We start from the raw sequence: 21882 nt of genomic DNA on the forward strand, positions 1-21882 counted from the left end.
TCGGTATATAGCTGTCAACATGTACACAATAATTATAAAAGTAAAAAGTATATAAACCTCATCAGTACAACAACACTTGTTCAACTTATATCCTCGTATGTTAAGGATAACTGGCTTAACAATTATTCATCGGAAATTAGAATTATTTTATTTCTAACTGGTTCTTCAGAATTGACTCATATTGCTGCGTAATTAAAAAAAAACAGTTGAATTAATAATGGAAATTATTAATGAGTATTAAAGTACGTAGTGCACGTTTGCAGAAATATCAATTCGCGTTAAAACTACACTATTTAGCATTCTAAACGCGTTAGTGGCTGCGACCAGCGCTATGCAACGGGTTTACTAGTTACTCTTTAATTAGCAGGCCGTGTTCTGATTAACGTTATCAGTGAGAGATCGTTGTTGTCGAGATAAATATCTCCGTCGAACACTGAACTACCGACTTGGATATAATCTATAAACCAATCCCGTCCCAGCTTCGTACAACTTAGTCCCCATTTCCAGTATGTGACTAGCAGCACGACTTCTATTTCTTTTTACAAGTACAATTTCCACTGGTGCGACCCCAACTGTCGTAGACACACTTGAGCGCAGTCGCGCGGCTAGTTGCTTAGTGCAACATGCATCTTAGATATTATCTCTAGCGACCATTTGGTTCAGCTATCAAGTCTGTTCTATTTTTAAAACGACAAGTTCAAACGTTTTCTTTTTATATTGGTTCTAACGTTATCTATAAGATGTTGTTAAAAGTTGTTTTTATTCATATACTAGCTTTTATCCGCGACTCCGTCCGCGCGGAATAAAAAATAGTAAACGGGGTAAAAATTATCCTATGTCCGTTTCCTGGTTCTAAGCTACCTGCCCACCAATTTTCAGTCAAATCGATTCAGCCGTTCTTGATTTATAAATAGTGTAACTAACACGACTTTCTTTTATATATGTAGATTTAATACTGCATGAATTAAGACCTAAACATGTAAGAATCAGTTTTATCTGGTTATACACCATTATTATAGTTATAGGCTTATGGCATTTAAATGCCAAAGTTTTATAGAAAACTTTAAAATATGAACTATGTACTTTTTTACCCTGTGTGAAGCAAATCATAAAAGTATTATAAAAATTCAAAGAGTAATCAATGGTAATTTATTAAATAAATGCAATTGCATACTAAGTCCTGTATTAAGTCGTTAGAATTTGCATAATACTAGAGTGAATGCACTAGGACGTGAGCTCTTATTAAAGTCTAGGAGAAAAAAGTGGTCGTAGAGCGACATATCAGCCATTTTCAATCATGGGAATTATAAAAACCACTGCAAAAGCAGTTTCATTTCACGCCATGGTAGCCTATGTAACACTCTATATTCTGATAAATTTGATTTTTTAATATATATTACATTGTCAATATTTATTAGTGAAATTCAATTTATCTCTCTTTGTAAATTCAAAAATATTATTATTTTATTTAATAGAAAATGAGTATGTACTTTATTTTAACCGCCTACATTTTTCCTATAAAGATTCAAATTACTAGTGCATAGTGTTTTATATCGTAACTTCCGTTCCCATGAAATAAAAAAGGTAATTCGCATTTACGGAATTCAATTTCAAAAGAGCTATTTAACATTTTTTAGCTTCACAAGACGCCGACGAGTGCATCCTTGTTCCATTCAAGGTAGTACTTTAAGAATTAACGACCTGATATAAGATTTATGTGCGAGCGAAAGAACTTTCCATGGAGGATTGTGGGTACTTTAAGATTTTTTCCTACAACACTTTAAGTAATCGCTGCTTTTATACGTCTAAGTAGTTTAAATGAATAGCTGTGGAAGCCTTTATTTATTTACAAATTGATGATTGTCTAAAAAAAGGATTGTATAAATATGAATAAGTCTCTTGAATAATGTGACGGCTAACAAAACCACACGGTATGTGGTTTTAGGTATGTAGGAAAAATTAAGAAGAAAAATAGACACTAAAGTTCTTAATTCAAAATGTGGTCAGTAGAGGTTGACCTCTGGCGAAGTTTTTAGCACACTCACTTAACGGGTAATGTATTTTCTTGTATCACAGATGTTCAATCTTAAAGCGCGGTGGGATGTGACGGCAACGTACACCGGCCTTGAGACCCTCGGTAATCGCAGTCAAGCGTGGAAGCCGAGCCACCAGCGGCGGCATAATAGTTATTAGATTAGATGACCACAACTTAGCGGTTAAAAGTAACGAAGTAACCGTGTCATAATGTAACAGATCTAAAGCTTGGTTTACATTGACAAGTGCTTGAGTTACCACACACAAACATTTATACGAGTAGAAGGTCTGCTATACATTTTCAATATTTGCTACATACTATCGCAACTGTTGAGTTTAAATTTCATAAGCTCTATTTACAATGGCCTTTTAGCGGTCAACAAATAATGCCGTACCTTCCTACTTCCTTGCGCTACTTTGTCGCGAATAGTCGACACAATGGGTCGTAAGGCGGTCCAGGAATTCGCCAAGAGTGAATTCTATTTAGTTTTCTCGGCAACGTGAATGTAAACGTTTGCGGTTTGACACGCCGCCGGTTGAACTAACTGTATGCCTTTAAAGTACAAATGTAATCATTTCAAAATACTAGCACCTATGTCACTATAACGAATTATAGTTCAAGCAGTCAACATGTAACAAGATAGACGGTACACAATATTTAAATAAACACAGATGTACACTTCTCTAAAGGTGGACGAAGAGTCCATATATTTTATAAAATGATCGAAGTTTCTAGTAACAATGTTTCATAAAATATAGTTTGAATTGTCTATTAAACATTAGCAAATAAGTCTGTACCCGACACTACGATGGATACAAACACATCTTGTTTGAGTACTAATGCAATATTATCTGAAAGGACGATCTTTGCTCATTTGACATGCATGATCTAATTGTGGCCTAGAGCTACATACAGTCTCACCTGCGAATGTTTATTGAGTCTACATTACAAATAATATGCCTATTCTAGTAGAGATAGCCGGATGGTTCTTTTGTATAATTAATAAGCCTTTAATATGGAGTGACAGCAGTCTTGAACTTTAAAATTAACTACGGCATACATACCTTTTTAATGTATGATTACGTGATTTCGAAAGAATGGATTTCCCAGTGCTGCTTTTAATGGGAAAGATTAATTGACTAATTGCAGAACAGCATTCTTTTAAACAATACTTTAACAAACAACACCTTTAAGTTAAACACCAGAGTTAAAGCTCCACCAGAATTAATCGTTACCGAATAATATTGTAAGTTTTCATTTTGTTGCTTATGAAAAAGCCAATGGTGATTCTCCTTTAACTTAAGTTAAGCTAGGAGTTAATTTTTGTACATTTTAAAATTTCTACACTGCATTTAAAGCGGTCATTGCAATCTTAACTGTCAATTAGCTTAACATATCCACTAATTGTTAACAATGAGACGTGTGTCCGAAGCGATACGTTACTACAATAGTGTATTCATCACTGCAGACAGTTACGCCATCTTGTATCGAAGCAAGTCGACCTTCGAACAGAGAAAGTGTTACACTGCTGAACTTACCGTAAGTTTTCACTGCCGAAATATTCATACACAACCATATTGTTATCTCAGTTCATTTAATAGGTAATGAGAGAGATGATAGTATGGGTATGAGTTAATTGGAAACCCACGTTTTTTTTTTCATATTATAAGGTGACAAACGAGCAAGTAGCCACCGGATTCACCGAAAAAACCGCTGCCCATAGACATCCGCAACTGCAGATGTGTTGCCTACCTTTATAAGATTATAGATTGTCACATATTTTCAATGTTGACTATTAAATACTAGCTTTTACACGCGACTTCGTCCGCGCGGAATAAAAAATAGGAAACGGGGTAAAAATTATCCTATGTCCGTTTCCTGGTTCTAAGCTACCTGCCCACCAATTTTCAGTCAAATCGATTCAGCCGTTCTTGAGTTATAAATAGTGTAACTAACACGACTTTCTTTTATATATATAGACTAGCTTTTGCCAGCGACTCCGTTCCCGCGGAATTAAAAAAAAGGAAACGGGATAAAAAAGTATCCTATGTCCGTATCCTGGTACTCAACTACATACCCATGAATTTTCAGCCAAATCGGTTCAGCCGTTCTTGAGTTATAAATAGTGTAACTAACACGACTTTCTTTTATATTTATAGATATATATATGTATAGATTTAAAATGATTCAGTTATTCGAACTTTTAACTTTTATGTTCCTTAATAATTTTTAATGAATGACGAAATTTAGTAGTAAAAACGCTTTTAATCACTGTATCTATATATGGATGGAAATGTAAATGGATTTTGACAGACGCCTATCGTTTAATATATTTAGTTTTTAGTGGCTTTATAGTTTAATTTAATACGCAAGATTTATATTTATCTAATTTTACCATGTGTTTTCGTAGCTTATTCCGGACATGACATCATCCGGACTAGAGTATGACTAGCTGTTATCTTTTTTATATGATTCTTCGCACATTACAATAGCGAATTCCAACTCATCTCGTATACATGTTATCGATAATTGTATAAATTATGGTTTCTTACTTACACACACTATATTATTGTTTGTAAAAATTATTACAGATCCAAAACAATTTTTACTGTATTATAATGTCACTGTCCACCTTAAACCGTGACTTTCTGTCGTCAAAATATCTGTAAAAAATTGTAATCATCCCTCTCATTTTCTATGACTAAAAATAGAGACAGTTACATGTCTTTACACAGGTGTTTGAACAGTTGGAAACTCATTGATATTGGCTTGATAGGATAAAAAATGACATGTCTCAAATTACCTTTCCTATCTTTAAACACCGCAAAAACTTCACAAGCAAAGTAATAAAATCAAGAATAAACTTTTTACATTCTTTATGTTGTTAATAAAAGTGGATTGAAGATGCCAAAGGATTTAAAATAAAAGAGATAATAGTTATCTTCGCAAGGCACATAATCCTAGATGTCACTGCGGTCGACTTAGCTCTCTTGACGATTAAGGTAATGCGATTTTGTACCTTTTAAATCGTTTTTGTTGGATAATTCTTATAGTAGCATCATACATTGATGTAGCAATTTATCGGGATAAGAGTTATTGTCTTTTTTAGATCGCCAATTGTTAATAATTAACATTCCATTCTAGGCAAACATGGTATCCATGATGTTTTATATTTGAACAAATAAGTGATCGTTTAAAATAATTGATTCTGGGGACCAAAAACGTAGATCGTAATCCCTTAGATGTCGTATTAACTAGTGTACACTATATTCGAAGATAGTTCATAATAAACTACGTAGCTCAGTTTGCGATTGTCTTTTGTTTCAATAAACGGTTTACGGAAGTCCAAGACACCGCTTGGGTTACATATAATTGATCGATCAGTTTTGTTAAACACAAGTGTAATGCGATCCCACGGGTATGACAATGGATGTTGCAAAAACTTTTTCTTTGAAGTATCATTAATCAGTTATTGTATTGTATTACCATCAATGTCAGGTTTAAATTGAAGAACGATATCATAATATTAAATATGATCTCGTACATGCTCCTTAGAGCTATCCATTGACTTTCTTTTATTTTTAACTAGAATAAGTTAAAGTTGCCTTACAGTTAACAAAAAATACACACGCTTAATACAGGTATGAAATTTTAAAAAACAACTAGCTGTCGCCCGCGATTCAGTCTACGCGAAATAAAAAAAAAACTTGTAGCCTAATTGTCCTTCAGACTATGTTCTACATCTATGACAAATTTCATCAAGATCCGTTGAGCCGTTCTGGAAATATCTTCTAACAAACATTCATCCATCCATTCGCAATTATATTACTAAGAAGTAAGATTTAGAAATCACAGTACCAAACCGAACAAAGCTTAAAAATTAATGGATGAAAGTGAAATACGTAGAACAAGGGATAATAATCTAATTGTCTAGACTCGCCGGCTTCATTTGGCTATTATAGTAGTTTTGATACTAGGACAGAGCATTACTACTTTTGTTTGATCTTACAACGCTGAGACAGAACAATACTGTTTACATAGTAAGTGTGCATTCAAACAAAAGGAGTACTGCATTATCTACTACTCTACCGCACTACACTACCCTCGTGTAAATACCATAAGGCACTGCATCGGCTAGACAGCGGCATTAACAGGAAGCGGCGAACACACAGCGAATGCGCAATCCCGCGCCTCGTGGTTACCCAGTCACGATCCGAGGCGCATCGCCCGATCCATTGAAAATCAGTGTACGTCTATTTCAAATACTCAAGGATAATCAAACGATTTAATATATTTACATACGGTTTTTTAAGGTGCAATTTGAACTAGAATGTGAAAAAGCTTTTACCCGCCTTCCTATCATGTGGATATTTATATGTTTGACAAATGACAACCTTATAAAACAGTTGACAGACAAACTTCTTCATTTTTTTGGGATAGAAGGAACTCTATACATCCTTTTCTTTTGTCAACTTGGGTACGAAATCTCCGAAATCTGTTAACGTATTTAGGTGTAAAACCGTAACATACCTACTTTAAAAATAGTATTTTATTTTGTGGGTGAATAAGTTACAAAATCAATTTTATTCATTTCACACTTAGCCGCTGAGTTGAAATAGGAACTAATAAACAAAGAACCATTCAGGTGAGTCAATTTACAACGGAAAGTAATTCTCCGTGATTATCTAATTTTATTTAATCTTCGCTTGATTGCGGTGCGTCATGATGTGCAGAGAGTACGTTTTTTATTTAATAAATTAAATATTATTAAAATATTTAAGAGCAAAGTAAAAAAGTTAACAAAAACTTACACAACACTTAAACAATTTAGAATCTCTTAATTGCCATTATGTAAGACATAATGAGTTTATAAGGTTGTTATGTAATATTTTAAGTTTTATTTTTATTTTTTGAACTATTAACTCATGACATCACTACAACAATTAATTTTGAATTGTTGTTCTTTGTTTAATTTAAAAAAATGTGACATTTCCTTTTAAAGTCGCTAGTCACTTCAAGGAACCAAAGTAAGTATGTCTATGTTGTATCTCTATGAAGTTTGTGGATATGTTTTGCATAGTTAAATATAATATGTGAATATATTTCAGTATATCAAACACATGAGTGGTATCAGAGACAGTTCAAAACGGACGAGCAGAAACTCAAGTCACGGTCGCAAGGACAACTCCATTGTCTAGGGGAGGATGTACCTTGTTGAGTATTACACACGTTTTTTATACGAAACGGAAATACTTTCAGATTAATAGACTTCTAAGGACCCTCCATCAATAGCAGAGAATTATACTTAGAAAATATTTCTATATTATAATTATAGAACTGTTAATATTGAATAATGCATCTTCGGCAGATAGAGGGTATCGAATTCAGTTAATTAACTTTGCAAATGATACTTAATAAGGATAACCTGTGTAAACCGTAAATAAATGGAAAATCAGATATAGTTTTTGTACACTTATATGGAAATGAATTAATTAAACGATCTGGTAAATATATTTAAAATAATCGGTGCATAATTGTTTTGCACTTTAGTTACCTCGTTGAATATAATTTTAATTGAGGAAATGCAGTATTTGTTTAACTTATGTATAGGAACAACAATATATAAAACGACAAATACGTCAATTTTTTATTTCTGGTACAACACTTTTCTTGTCTCTTCAATTTTGCCTCTGATAAGTAAACTCTCCAGACATCTGGCACTGAATATGTTAAGATCCAGTTTGGTACAACGATTGGAATAATTTCATACATCCATTCAACGTAAAGAGTTACATAACCTTAAGAGATATAACACTTTACTTCGGTTGAGTCGATTTGTGTAAATGTCTTAAGTCACGTATACGCCTTATAAACGCATTCATTAAGCAGAAGTGACCAACATAAACAGCTTTCTCATAACATCTAAACAAGCTTTGCCGATTCCAGTTGCATACAAGTTCAAAGACCTAATGTCATCTGGATTGAGACACTGGCGTACAACGAAATCACGTAGTCGTGAACAATCAATCATAACGAAACATTACATTATCCATCGATACAACTTCCGACAATTTATTTCAATTAATCTTGTGATCGTTGTGCGAAAGATTTAGAACTCTAAACAAGCAATAGAACTATTTATGTTGATTGTAATCGGATAATGCTTATCCCAAAACAAAAAATTTGCACAAAGGCCATAAATCCATGATCTAATACTATATTTGTCGGGAATTTCTGTCGAGCATAGTTATAATGTAAAGACATAGAGAGAATTATCAGATCTTGAATAAAACACCAATTACGTTTTAGTAAGATTGGATATATGTGGATATGTCTTCACATCTTTCAATTGCAAATGTGATGACTACCCACATCCTTTCAATTGCGTGCATTTGTTATTGAAAGGATGAGGCTGCATTTCCCTTTAACAGAATAAAATTGTGTGTAATAGGTTGATGCGTTAACTTCTCATGCTTGGACAAAATTACAGTATACACTCGTAACAATAAATAAAATAAATAAAATAAAATAGCCTTTTATTCAGATTAGCTTACAAAGAAAATGTTATAGTCACAAAATTTAATAAAATTATTTTCTGCAGCTATCTGTTTGCCTATCGGCAAAGGCCTCCTCCAACATTTTTACTCTTTTTCAATTTTGTGCAACTTCCTTCACATTACTACACTACTCTTTTTCAAATAAGGTATTTCTTAGTTATATATTTTATGTTTTTCTATATTTGTTATATTTCAATAATTCCTTATAAATGAATGATGGAGGGTCGTGGTCTTGTATTCCCCACGATGACCAGTCGGCTTGGGGAATATTTTTTTGTTTTTTTTTTTTTTTCAGTTTTAGTTTGTTTTATTTTTTCTTTTCTTTTCCGTTTACCGGTTATATGTTGCTATGTTAGAGTTAACGAGTTTGATCGGGATCTCATTACATCGAAGGCATTTTTCCTATTAGTTTTGATGAAATTCAAAGTTTCTTGCTTTTTATTTTGTACTTTTGTATGCGATTGGGGTGACGTCGATAGTTCTCTTTTTCTTTTTTCAGTGTTGATGTTTGCTTCCTTAACAATTAATTGGTCGTATTTTATGTAAACTTTGTTTCCCTTTTTCTTTTCTTCTTGCAGTTTTGGTAGTAAAGCCTTCCTCTTATCTAAAACTTCTTTTGTGTAATCCTCTTGTACATAAACCTTCTTTAAGCTCTTTTTGTTCTTCATGATTTCATCCTTTTTCCATCCGTTTGTTAAAGAACACAATACGGGTCTCGGTTTATTTACCACTTTATTTTTTCCTAAGCGGAATAATCTATTTACCTCATTTTCTTCCAAAATCATGTTTAAGTCGCTTTTAAAAACCTTTTGAATGGTTTGAAACAGTTCTGAAGTTGATTTTTCATCCTCATCAAGTCCAAAAATAACGATATTGTTGCTTTTCTTTTCTCTTTTTAGATATTCTACCTCTTTTTTTAGTTTGCTGATTTGTTGCCTAAATTTTTCAATTTCTTTAATAATCGGAGTTAGTTTTTCCTCTATTCTATCCATTATATTTTTAGTAATAGATTCTCTTAGTTCAATTGTCTGTTTTTGCATTTCCACCTTCATATGATCGAATAGCATTTGAAACTGTATATCCATGTTATAAGTTTAATTATGGTAGAATTTGTAGAAAGTATTTTATATATTTTTATGGCAAATTATATTCTATGTCCTGGTAACACTGAAATAAATGCTTGACTGACAGATTGACAGTTTAACTTTATCTGTTGCTTATGTGTCAAATAGACTTAAATCAAATCAACAAATGTGGGTAGTGATGTAACTTATAGCCACCATATTTCTAATCGTAAATGTAGGTAGTATTCTAACCTTTATTAGCGAAATATTCTTTTAGCTTCACTTTACTAGCAATTTTTGAAGGAAATCCAAAATGTATTTAATCTGAGTCTTTCGATACACTGAATTTTTGATTCTAATCACTTTAATAACAAAACGTTACTTGGAAATATTTTTAATCGGCAATTTATTTCGGATAGAAATCACCGCGGTGTTGACACTTTGACGTCCGGAAACGGAATTCTCGTACTCGTAACAATAAGTATTTGTAAAGATTATCTTGTGATTATTTTTGATATCAACACTTGGTGAATGAGGCGAGATTTTTATTTCCTTCAAAATTGCAGAAATGTACCAAAACATACCAAACAACGAGTGTCACGATTACATTTTTTATAATTCGAACGCCAATAAGCTTTCAATATTGGAATTCTTTGTGACAGAAAAAAAACAATAAATTACTGTCGTGGATTACGGACAACGTCTTATTTGTCGTGGCTTTTTCAGCTGTGATCAATCACCATCAAGTAACCGGTGTGTTTTCACTTAAATAAAAAACAATTTAATTGGCTGTAATTTAAAAGGAATTCAAAACTTTCCGTCTCATACATATTATCGGGTACACCGCAACTCGGACAATGTATCGACCCTTTAATTTAACTCAGTGGTTGTACACTTTAAGTACCCTTTGACCAGGAAACAGAGAACTTAATTTGTTGCTGCGAAATCATTTTCACTCGCATGCGGGTCTGTTTATGATCACAAATTTTAAATTGACTTTATGTTTGGTAAAGTGAAAATGTAGAATACAGGTACAGGTAAAATTTTTAAAATATTGTATACTGCACCTAGATATTCAAAATTTATTTTTTTGTAACCAATGAGAAACATGTAAAAATAAATAGTAGTATTGTTTTATCAGTTTTTGAGAGAGATAAAACAATTGAATAATTTTAAAAGTTAAAACCACAGATCTTCTTACCAAATTATAAATGCGAAAGTTTAGATTGATGGAGGGTTGAATGTTTGTTAGAAGTTATCTCCAGAATGGCTGCATGGATCTCGACTAAATTTGGTATTCATGTCTGAAAGATGAACGCAGCCTGAAAGAACAGGTAGGCTCCATATGATTCCGGAAGTGTGTTCGGTTCTCATGGGATAAGTTTGATTTACATATTTATTCGATTACTCTATAACTGTTCAACAGATATTCTTTAAAGGCACATATATACCTCATTTTCTTTGACATACTTTTAACCATGTTTTAATTCTACGCAAAGGCGGAGCCAAAAGCTAGTACTAATTAAATCGTCTTCCTTACAGTAAATATTAATGAGAAAAAAACCGGTAATTATTATTTAAATAGAGAAAAAAGCAAGATCTATGCTTGTAGGCAAAAACAGTAATTCCAGCAATGTATCAAAACGGTCGTCTTGAGGCCAGAAGGTCGGCGGCACGTAATTTGTTAAGCGCGCACTCCGCAGTAAATCCGCGGCGCATCGTAACTCTTCGCTCCTTGTGTTATTAGGCAATATAAAATCATATTAATTTAAGATCGGTAGAGTTCACCAGTTACAACAGCGAAAATACACACTAGTTAAGCCAGAAATCTAATATTCTATTAAATATCCTTTTTCAGCTAATCCTCTATCATAACCAATAAAGGTATGCGCAAAAAAAAATTAAAATTTTAAATCTTTAATGTTCCACAAAAATTTCTTGGTGGCTCTGCCTCCTAAGGTGGGGATCTGTATTATAGGAGGTAGCATTTTCTCTCATACTTGGTCTTAGATAGGTACTTATTTGAGCATATGAGTTTGTGCGTGTGTGTGTGTGTTCGCTTAGCTAGTTGCAAATTTCTATAAGCAGGTGTCAGTTCGCTGTTTTAGCGATGCCACTGGATTGTAAAAATAATATTAGGTACACATAAATTGTCGTAAGTACTATCAAAAATGTTTTTTAAAAAATCACGAGCCATTGTTAAAAGCCAGCAGTAAAAAGAACTTAAGATAACGAACAAAAACCAAGAACAAATTAGTATCGGTTAATTTGATAAAAAATGAGAATTGAAATGGTCTTAGTCGTTTGTTTTTTCTCTGGTTTGTATTAGATGTAACTTCCTGCAAGAAGCATCAATTTGATGCGGTGCCTGTGAGCTGTCCGGCCGACGACCTTCATGAGTCATTTGTGTTGCGATTAAGGTAAAATTCTCAGAAACACAATTATTGGACAATGGCAATAGCTTAGACATCGTGCGGTGTACCATCAAAAAAAAAAAAAAAAACCAAAATTGAATTGATAAAATTGGTAACTACTAACTAGTATAGGTAATTCTTCTTCTTCTTTCTGATTATTTAACACTAGCTTTTGCCCGCGACTCCATAACCGCGAAACTTAAAAAAAACAACTATAAGTAGCCTATGTGTTCTTCCAGACTATGTCATACATCTGTGCTAAATTTCATTAAGAACCGTTGAGCCGTTCCGAAGATACTTTACAACAAACATCTATCCATCCATCCATTTAAACTTTCGCATTTATAATATAAGAAGGATTAGTAGGATAATTACTATAGCATTATATCAAATTTAAAAAAATACAAATTTATAGTATTATGTGATAAAAAAAGCATTTAGAGTTGATATAAGCTTGTAAGGTGAGCTATGGCGTCCCCATTTAATCGATCATTTTGGTGACCTAACACGGATCGTTGACACTGGGGCAACATCAACTTCTATTGTAGATTTATGTTAAAAACAGTTTTTTATTTAAATGTTGTATATTCTGAACGTCAATGTGGCTTATTAATGTATCCGATAAGATTTCAAATAACTGAATTCAATAAATAAATAAAATAACATTAATATTTTTTTCAACAGTTTATCTACACAAATATCGGTACTTGAGCCGTTGTCCGTTCAATAAACCGATTTATTTATGCCGCAAAAAATATTTGATCACAGTTACGTTTACTTATGCTTATTTACGTGGGCTCCGTTTTCGACGAATTTTTTGTAGAAGTCTTAAGTGAACACAGCATCTATTCCGACTACGATAAATAATGTTTCTCTGATGATGAAAATTAATGAAAAAGAAGAAAGTCAAAAATGGAAAAGATTATGCTTTATACTTCTGCTTTCATCTGAAGTATGCTTACTTCTTTTTTCACTTATGTAAAAATGTATTCGTCACTTCTGACAATTACTAAGTACTTGTTACTCAAAGTGAGTAACCTTAACATTTCAATTTTTTTCCTACCTTATAGTTTAACAAAATTAGAAATATTTAGATGTTTTTAATATTTTTCAACTACGATCGCTGAGTTTAATAGATTGGTTGTGATTACCAGTTAATGTTTTATGTTCTTATCTTATATCTTTTTAATTTAATCTATATTCAATATTAATGTCTAATTAAAGGTGGAGTAACGGACCAGATTTCTATAAAGATTTATAATCAATAGCAGCTTTATTATAACAAGGTCTCACTAAAAGTTAATCGTTATCTAATGTAATTATGCGGCCAAAGTCATAAAGCAATAGCGATTGAATGAAGAATTTGCACAAAAAGTTTATCTTGAATGCTGAAATGCGGCAACTGACTGTCAATTATAACCTTGTACCGAATACCTCATTATGCTAATAACAAACAAAACCCAACGACTATGACTTGAGGACAATTACGAGGTATTTAAAATCAAACACAATATAATTCAAACAATCGTTGAATAATTATTTACACGATCTGCGAATGCGAATGTATAATTCTCTCTTTATTTGTATAAAACATACTGTATGTTACAGGCATTATTTGTATAGAGTAAACTAGGTACTGGTTGTGTCACGGATGACTGGTACAATCATTGTAGGGTGCATATTAATGTTTACACAATAAAACAGAAAAGTTTAATTTATAAAGCTTTTAAACAACTTTTTATTACAACAACATTTTGTTCGTTAAAAAGTAAGCCCATACTAGTGGACCTAGCACGAATATTTGAATCAATCGTCATCGACAAAATGTGTTATCGGGAGTTGTTAAAGTACGCCAAAAATCTCATACTAGTTTTGATATAATTGAAGATGACGTTACGAAGTCGTTTTTCACAATATTCGTGGTAGGTCCACTTGTGGTTAAATGTAACATACGTCAACGAACAATTTCGCTACACGAAGCGATTCACCACAAGGTTTTTTGCATTTTGATAAACTTCTAGTACTTAGAAGTTTATTACTATCTTTAATGAACAAGGTCCTTAAAATAGTATTGACTATAGAAGATAGTTCCAACCATACTAAAATTGTAGCATTGCAACTTAGAAATTATTAAAAGAATTCAAACTGAAAACGTTTGTAGCGCGATAATAAATTTAAAAACAATGCAGCAACAAACGTTATGTGATGTTATGCTTTAAATATACTATATGTAACTTAAATTTGCTAACATATCGATGAGTCCTATGTATAAGGGCCAAAGTAACAAATTGATAATTTTTACTTTTTTGTCTCAAAAGCTACCTCTTAGTTTAGTTAACAACATGCACTAAACGAACAGGTGTAAATGTTAATTTTGCTGAAGTAAAGTGGCGTATGCGGCCTATTTTCCTATATGGTTGAAACTTTAAGAGTCTCTCCCGAAAAGTTGTCAATTTTCACAGCAGAATTTAGCAAAATTAAAAAAGTATTACTTGATACATAATAATAAAATAAACATTATATTATGATATCGTGGATATGAAACCAAAATATAAACGAATACAATAGTTATAAGTTGCATGTGGAAAATGAATACGACATTGTTCGCGCCCGGTATCATCGCACCATTGTATTGTTTAATCTCATTTGGCAACAGATATGATGATGGCCGTTCCGTATTGTATTTCATACGCACACTATGCATTCATGCATATGTGTGTATATGAATATATATATACAAAGAATTAAATTCGATACCCACTTTCATCGATTTTGTATGTCTGAATACTCGTAATAAATCCAAATTTTATCAAGTATATTTTGATACATTTACTACAAATAAACATTATTTTCCGCGCAAACAAAATTGTACAAAAATAAACTATAACCTCTGTCATTGTTTTTGAAAATAAATTAATAAATAGATGCCAAAATATTTTATTGACAAGTGCTTCGGCCGTCAAAAACTCCTGAGTAGTAACAATGCGTACAGTAACTATGTGTACAGTCAATACAAATAGTAAATTTAGTGCACAAGCATTTATACATATCGGTTTATAAACTGCTCGTACTGGGATTTTGTTACAGCGTACCATTAGCGTCTCTTGTGTCCAAGATACGGAATAATATCGGGGCAATTGTGCCAATTGAAATACATGACTACATTGAAATCCATGCAAATGTATTCAAGGACAATAATCGCTATCTATAGTCAAGCGTACAGTCGCGAAAAATATGTCAAACACAAGGTTTTTCTCTTAAATTGGAAACCATAAAGCACAATTTGCATCAAATCAAATAATACTAGTATATAAAGAAACTATAACATTTTTATAAAAGGAGAGATAAAAACATAATTACATTACTTAAATTCGAATCAAGACAATTTTCTAGCGATACACAGTAAATGTAGGTTAACTCGGACGTTGATGATTTCACGTCTCATTTTGCTGTTTCATAACTATAAACCTACATATTTAAGGAGTACACATTTACGTTAACTATCTGTTACAATATGCTGTGTCAACTTGGTCGTACAGCTCCCACAAATTAAAGTATTGTATAAATTGTTCTTATTATCGTAAATTATTTATGAAGAACTGTTTGTTCGATTTGATGATATTTTACGTTGATTTTTAATGTTACAAAACAGCTCAATGATGAAAAGAAACATCTTAAGACCCAAATTAAACTTAAAAAACAAAAGTTATTTACTATTGATGGCTAAGAGTGCTTAATTGTGAATTAGTAACGTATGAAATCGACTAGCATGTGTGCGTAGATGTATTAATGTGAAAACGGCGAGAGGTGTGGAGTAAGGGAGTTAGTTCCGTTGTTGTTGTTGTCGAAATAAACTGTCTTCAGCTTTCAGTATTGCATTGCGCATTAAATAGGTCGATATAATACAGTTAATCCAACAATTCTTGGCAAAAGTCCAACCCTCACCTGCAGTTTCATATCACTGACATTTTAAGTAGATCGAGTGCTCATAATGGAGCTACGATGTTCCATATTCAGGTATCTATAGGCATTGTTGACCTTTGTATCTATAGCTGCGCCCTCATTTTATAGTTCCCAGATATAGCAGGTCTTGATATTAAAGATCGGAGGGTTTATGAAAGTAGGAAAAGTAAAACGATGTTAGGTTTTATAATTTGTTTAACTTTGGTTAAATTATACAATAATGGAAGAGTAGACACTAAATTAGTGTTCAGATTCAACTCAAGGTTTACGTTAGAAAAATAGGTATTTCAACAGAACTCAAGTTTAAAATCTCTAGGACACAAATGATTCAAAATAATAACCATAAAAAAATTCTGCGACGATTTTTACGTATTTTTTTGTTGGCAATAGCCATTCTTAAATTGAAAACAGGCATATTAATTTATTTTCTGTCATGTTGTGAAATTGGCACTGCTCTTCCGTCCGAAAATAAGGTGCGGCATGTCTCTGAGTAATAAATTATAAAACTGATATAATCACTCAGGTAATAAAACCGAATGGTCAGGAAGATTCATTAAAAAATAGCAAGGTAAAACAACGTCCGCGACCTTTCCTGTGTCAATGGCCTCAAGGTAATCACGTTGTTGGTAATAAGCGTAAAACTTAGCGTTCACGTCTGTTCCGCGGACGAAAACAAATTTGTCACGGCACTACTCTATTCTAAACACTTCTATAGGATTATTTAGCGATAAAGAGCTTTTAGAAGACCCGTAGATGACTGAAATTCTGTGGCGTGATTAATACATTTTATCTATTTTCCTGGTTGTTTTTAAGATCAGAATTGATATAGTACACGAGACAAAAGTATTGGAAAATAAACCTTTTATATATCAAACAAGTTATATTTTGAATCTATCATGTCCTTAAAAATGTTACCAAGTGATATTAAAATAAAAACTCATATATCCGGTTTGGTCATTAAAATAAATAAAGGGTGACCAGAAATGTATTTAAAAGGTGTAATTTACTAGTTTTTATTCGACAAATCCAATAGATACAAGACCTAAATAAGATAAAATAAAAAGAAGTGTTTAATAGCCTTAAAAAACGGTCGGCGCCCTTGCAATCACTGATTGGATCAGTCGCAACATTGAATGTCATTTGTCTATTAACTTGTCTCACTTTTTGTTGTAATGGTCATTGAAAGCTCTATTTATTACTTTATATTTCGCTTGATAAAGTATCCTTTAGTATGGGTAGTAAATGTGTAAAAAATTATTCATTTTTGTTTTTAAAACTGCTTTTACTGTCAGTATTATTGTAAAGCGTAAAACTGTTTCTAGACTTAAAAAAAGTGGTCGAATGTCTTGGATGTACTTTTGGCTTCCTAGCTTACTTTTTAAGACATTATATTGTAAGCATGATACATCTTGCCTCATTTCGCGGTTGTTGGCTATCGTATTGAAGCCATCAACGGATGATATTTCTTATATATTATGTTACAATTCATGCAACATTGTTTCTTAAGATAATGTGTTAAGATTGATATTTAAATGAGTCCCGTAGGATGGTTTTCGTGTTTTTGTTGTTTCCTACCTGAGCATTCCCTGGCCTTACCAGTGACGCATTTCTTGATGATTATGGATAAAATATGAATCATGCTTCAGCTTTACGAACGCGGTCGGGAATTCCCACATTGAAACTTCAAGGATCGATTGTAGTTTAAATCCATACAACTAAAATAATTATGAGATCATTATAGAGGGAAAATGTGTTGAAAAAATGGAAACATGAACTAGCTTGAGTGTCATAATATTTACCGGTAGCAGCTGAAAACACTGATATTTTAGCTGCTGAAGCACTGAAGCACTGATAACCAAAAGTTAATACTTATGCCTGATAATAAAAAAGGTTGAAGTAAAATTTGTTCTCCTTCAAATCACTCCTTAACATTATATTTATAATCAAGCACATATTTGAATTAGTTTTTTATTTGCTCAAATTACGTTTATTACTATGAACTACAAACATTGAAGTAGTTTAACTTGATTATAACATTGACACATGTCATTAGAGAATATTGGTAGGAAATAGTATCGAGTGGTTTTTCAACACCAAATAATAATAATAATTTCCTAGATTTTTTTTACATTGGGTTATAAGTAGAGCAGGAAATGATGATCGATGCAGCAAATATTTTCTTTATTTTTTACACATTGGCAGGAGGAAATGACATTAGTATAGATGCTGTAAAATTTGAATGTCTTGGATCGGATCCAATTTTCGCTGCCGGTGTCTGACTAGACCTAATGTCTAGACATTACATCTGTATGACATTCTTGTTTACTTAATTTGTTTATTGCAATATACATTTTTTAATAAAAAACATGTATAAATGTTTGAAGTAAAAAGATAAAATATAAAATCGATCCATGAGATATAATGTAAGCGCCAAAAAATTCAGCTGCACATAAAGAAATAAGAAATACACAAAATTAAGAGATATTCTACTTTTGGTCACTTTCTACGGCATTTATACATATTTATCCACATACATTTTTTAACAAATTAAGTGAACGAACATTTTATACTAAACTAGCTTTTACCCGCGGAATAAAAAATAGAAAACGGGGTAAAAATTATCCTATGTCCTATTCCTGGTTCTAAGCTATTTGCCCACCAATTTTCAGTCAAATCGATTCAGCCGTTCTTGAGTTATAAATGGTGTAACTAACACGACTTTCTTTTATATGTATACTAGCTTTTACCCGCGACTCCGTCCGCGCGGAATAAAAAAAAAAAAAAAAACGGGGTAAAAATTATCCTATGTCCTATTCCTGGTTCTAAGCTACCTGCCCACCAATTTTCAGTCAAATCGATTCAGCCATTCTTGAGTTATAAATGGTGTAACTAACACAACTTTCTTTTATATATATAGATAGATATATCAATTGTTTTTAGGTCGCACCAAAACAATTACTTCTAATTAAATATGAATAACCGTCTAGACAGCTAATAATTTAATGACTAGGTTTAAGCTTAAATTGTAGGTATTAGAAATTCTATGTTTCAGTAGTTCTTATACAAAAATTACTAGAAACATAAGTTGTTTTATCTTCTTTCTGATAAAGATTCAATATTGATATTATTGGTACTTATATACTGTGATAACGACGTAAGTAGTCATTTTATACGTGTTTGAAGTATCATAAATGATTATAAGTGTTTCTATATCATTTCTCTTATCTAAACATAATAACTATCATGGTTATTATTAACTAAACTCATGGCCGCTCTAAATACAGCACGAGACGCAGAACACAGTTTTGCTAAATGCAAACACATCTGAAAAATTGTCTTTCCTCAACCCGTAGGCCCGCGAAGACAAGCGCTGACAGCTAACCACGAACTGTTCTAAAGTTTGAATCTTTGAATATTAGTAACTAAATAAGATGGGAAAGACCCGAGATAAATTAGATTTTATTTTCTTCAGAGTTATTTGCATTCCATCAGACTAAAGATAGGAAACTAACCTTGGTATGATTCAAAGAACTATGTTAAACACAATTATTGATAAACGATTTAATTTCGATAATATCAAGAGATAATATTTGTTATCTAACATAAAATGTTATCTGGTTTTTTTCGTCGTCTTATTTACTGGTCTTTATTTGAAACATGATAAGAATAAAAATGTATTGTATAATATATATATAAATAGTGTATTGTAAATCTTGTTACAAATAAAGCAGTGCAGTGACAAAAAATTGGTACATGATAAGATTGGAACCCTGCGGATTACAAGCCAAGAGCTTAATACTTGAGCTACTAACGCTATGTTGAATTACAGTTTAATATAAATTAGTGGTCGCCTATATATTTATACATAAATTTGACACATTAATATAATAATTAAATTGTCTTTTGTAATTTAGTTTGAAATGTTATCTAATGTTATTTATAGCAGTAAGCAGATATTATAATTTAAAACTTATTTAATTACTAGCTGTCACACGCGATTCCATCCGCGCGGTAAAAAAAACTTTATAAGTAGCCTATGTGTTCTTCCAGACAATGTTCTACATCTGTGCGAAATTTCATCAAGAAATTTCGCACTGATGTAGAACATTGAATTTTGAACATTGAACATTGAACATTGAACATTCTGTTGAACCGTTCTGGAGATACCTTCAAACAAACATCCATCCAACCATCCATTCATCCATCTAAACATTCACATTTAGTATGATAGCGTTCAATTGATTCTAGATATCAAAAAGTAGGTATATAATTATAATCCTCTTTAGTGAATTAATCATATATTTAATTGTAATTGATAAACTAATAGTTTGTAAAAACTCGCTACGTAACGAAATAATTTTATAATCTAACTGTTACAAAATAGAATTAGACATTCGCGAATACTTGAGCAAATAATACAGTTAACAAAATTACGATTAACGCTATTCCGTTATTGTCCGTTAAATAAGTTTCAAGACTGCTATAAAAAAGTAAATGGCCTACGATTCTTAACATCTTGTTAACACTTCATGGGGCAGCAAACAATATCAGTTACAAAATGAAAATTTGATACTTTTCCCAAAAATAAATTGTACCAGAACTTCATAAACAGCAAATATTTGTCAACTTTAAATGATATCAAGATAATAAAGGAGAGATAGAAATAAACATTGTATAAAACAAACCAGTGTAAATTTTGTCAGATAAAAAACTTATCATAAGACACTACGTCATTGCGAAAAGCAATCGTAGATGTGCGAAGAGCAATGTTATAAAACTTTTACACACAAGATAAGTCACACGAACATGTTGTATTCCTATATTGTTCGCGAAATATCCCGTCCTAATCAAATTGTTATTACAGATGCATTTACTCGAGTTACATCCTAGGTAGTATTGCAAAAGATTGGAATAAGTTTCCGGCGTCAGTTTTTCCGTCCAAGTACGACGTGGGGACCTTCAAGAGTAGAGTGAATAACAAAGCTAGGCGTACCATCTTTAGACCACATCACTTCATCGGGTAGGAACGTGGTCAAGCGCTAGATTTTTTCATTATAAAAAAAGTATAGCGGTTAAGATATTACAATGTCTGATCCTTATATAAAGTGCTCCTATAATGAAGTACCTACATACATGTATAGATAAAACTCTATTGCTACTTTATTATTCATAGAACTTTTTTACTCTTTGTCATTTAATGTTCCTACAATTTATTAAATGCTTTATCAAAAAACAGCAGTGATCTACCGTTTAAATTATCTTTAACATAGTAAAGTAGATAAAACTATTATAAAACATACATATCGCTAAATTCACAATAAATCACTGAAGCTTATCTATAACTTACTATCTGTATAATTTTATCTGTAATCGATACGTCAAAAAAGATAAACAATATTTGATACGTGTTTTTTTTTCTTATTATGTCAAGGTTGGCACATGATATAAACATAGAATTATTTAATAATGGGTAGACAGGGTACGAATCTCAGATGGAATCCTAAACCAGTGATGGCGAACCTTTACATTTCAACGTGTCATTTTTTTTAAACAATGTTTATTGAGCTTATTGAAGTGCTATCGAATAATTTTGGCTGATTATTCTGAACATTAGGTACCATGGTTAGCTCCAAATATAACTTATTACACACTTTTTTCGTAGTGTATAATGACGTACTCAAAATATTGTGTCGCGTGCCATTAAGAGCCATATGTTCACTATACCTTTCCAAAATTATCATTCAAAAAAAGTATGTCTAGGACTTATTGAAGGAAACTTTCGTAAAAATAACAATCACAGCCAGATTATCTAGATCTATCTATAATGGTTTTGCTCTTTTAAACAACGG

At 32.0% G+C, this 21882-nt stretch overlaps 2 protein-coding genes across 2 annotated transcripts in view; both read right to left on the minus strand.

Annotated features, from left to right (window-relative positions):
• LOC106719718 (beta-1,4-glucuronyltransferase 1) overlaps positions 1–21882 on the minus strand; it is a 54721-nt gene that overhangs the window by 25317 nt on the left and 7522 nt on the right. The window lies entirely within an intron of this gene.
• On the minus strand, positions 8940–9677 carry LOC123723559. Its single transcript, XM_045686637.1, has one exon. The coding sequence runs from the start codon at positions 9675–9677 to the stop codon at positions 8940–8942; it is 738 nt and encodes a 245-aa protein (XP_045542593.1).

This window comes from Papilio machaon, chromosome 3 (assembly GCF_912999745.1).
Source record: "Papilio machaon chromosome 3, ilPapMach1.1, whole genome shotgun sequence".
Classification (NCBI taxonomy): Eukaryota; Metazoa; Arthropoda; class Insecta; order Lepidoptera; family Papilionidae; genus Papilio; species Papilio machaon.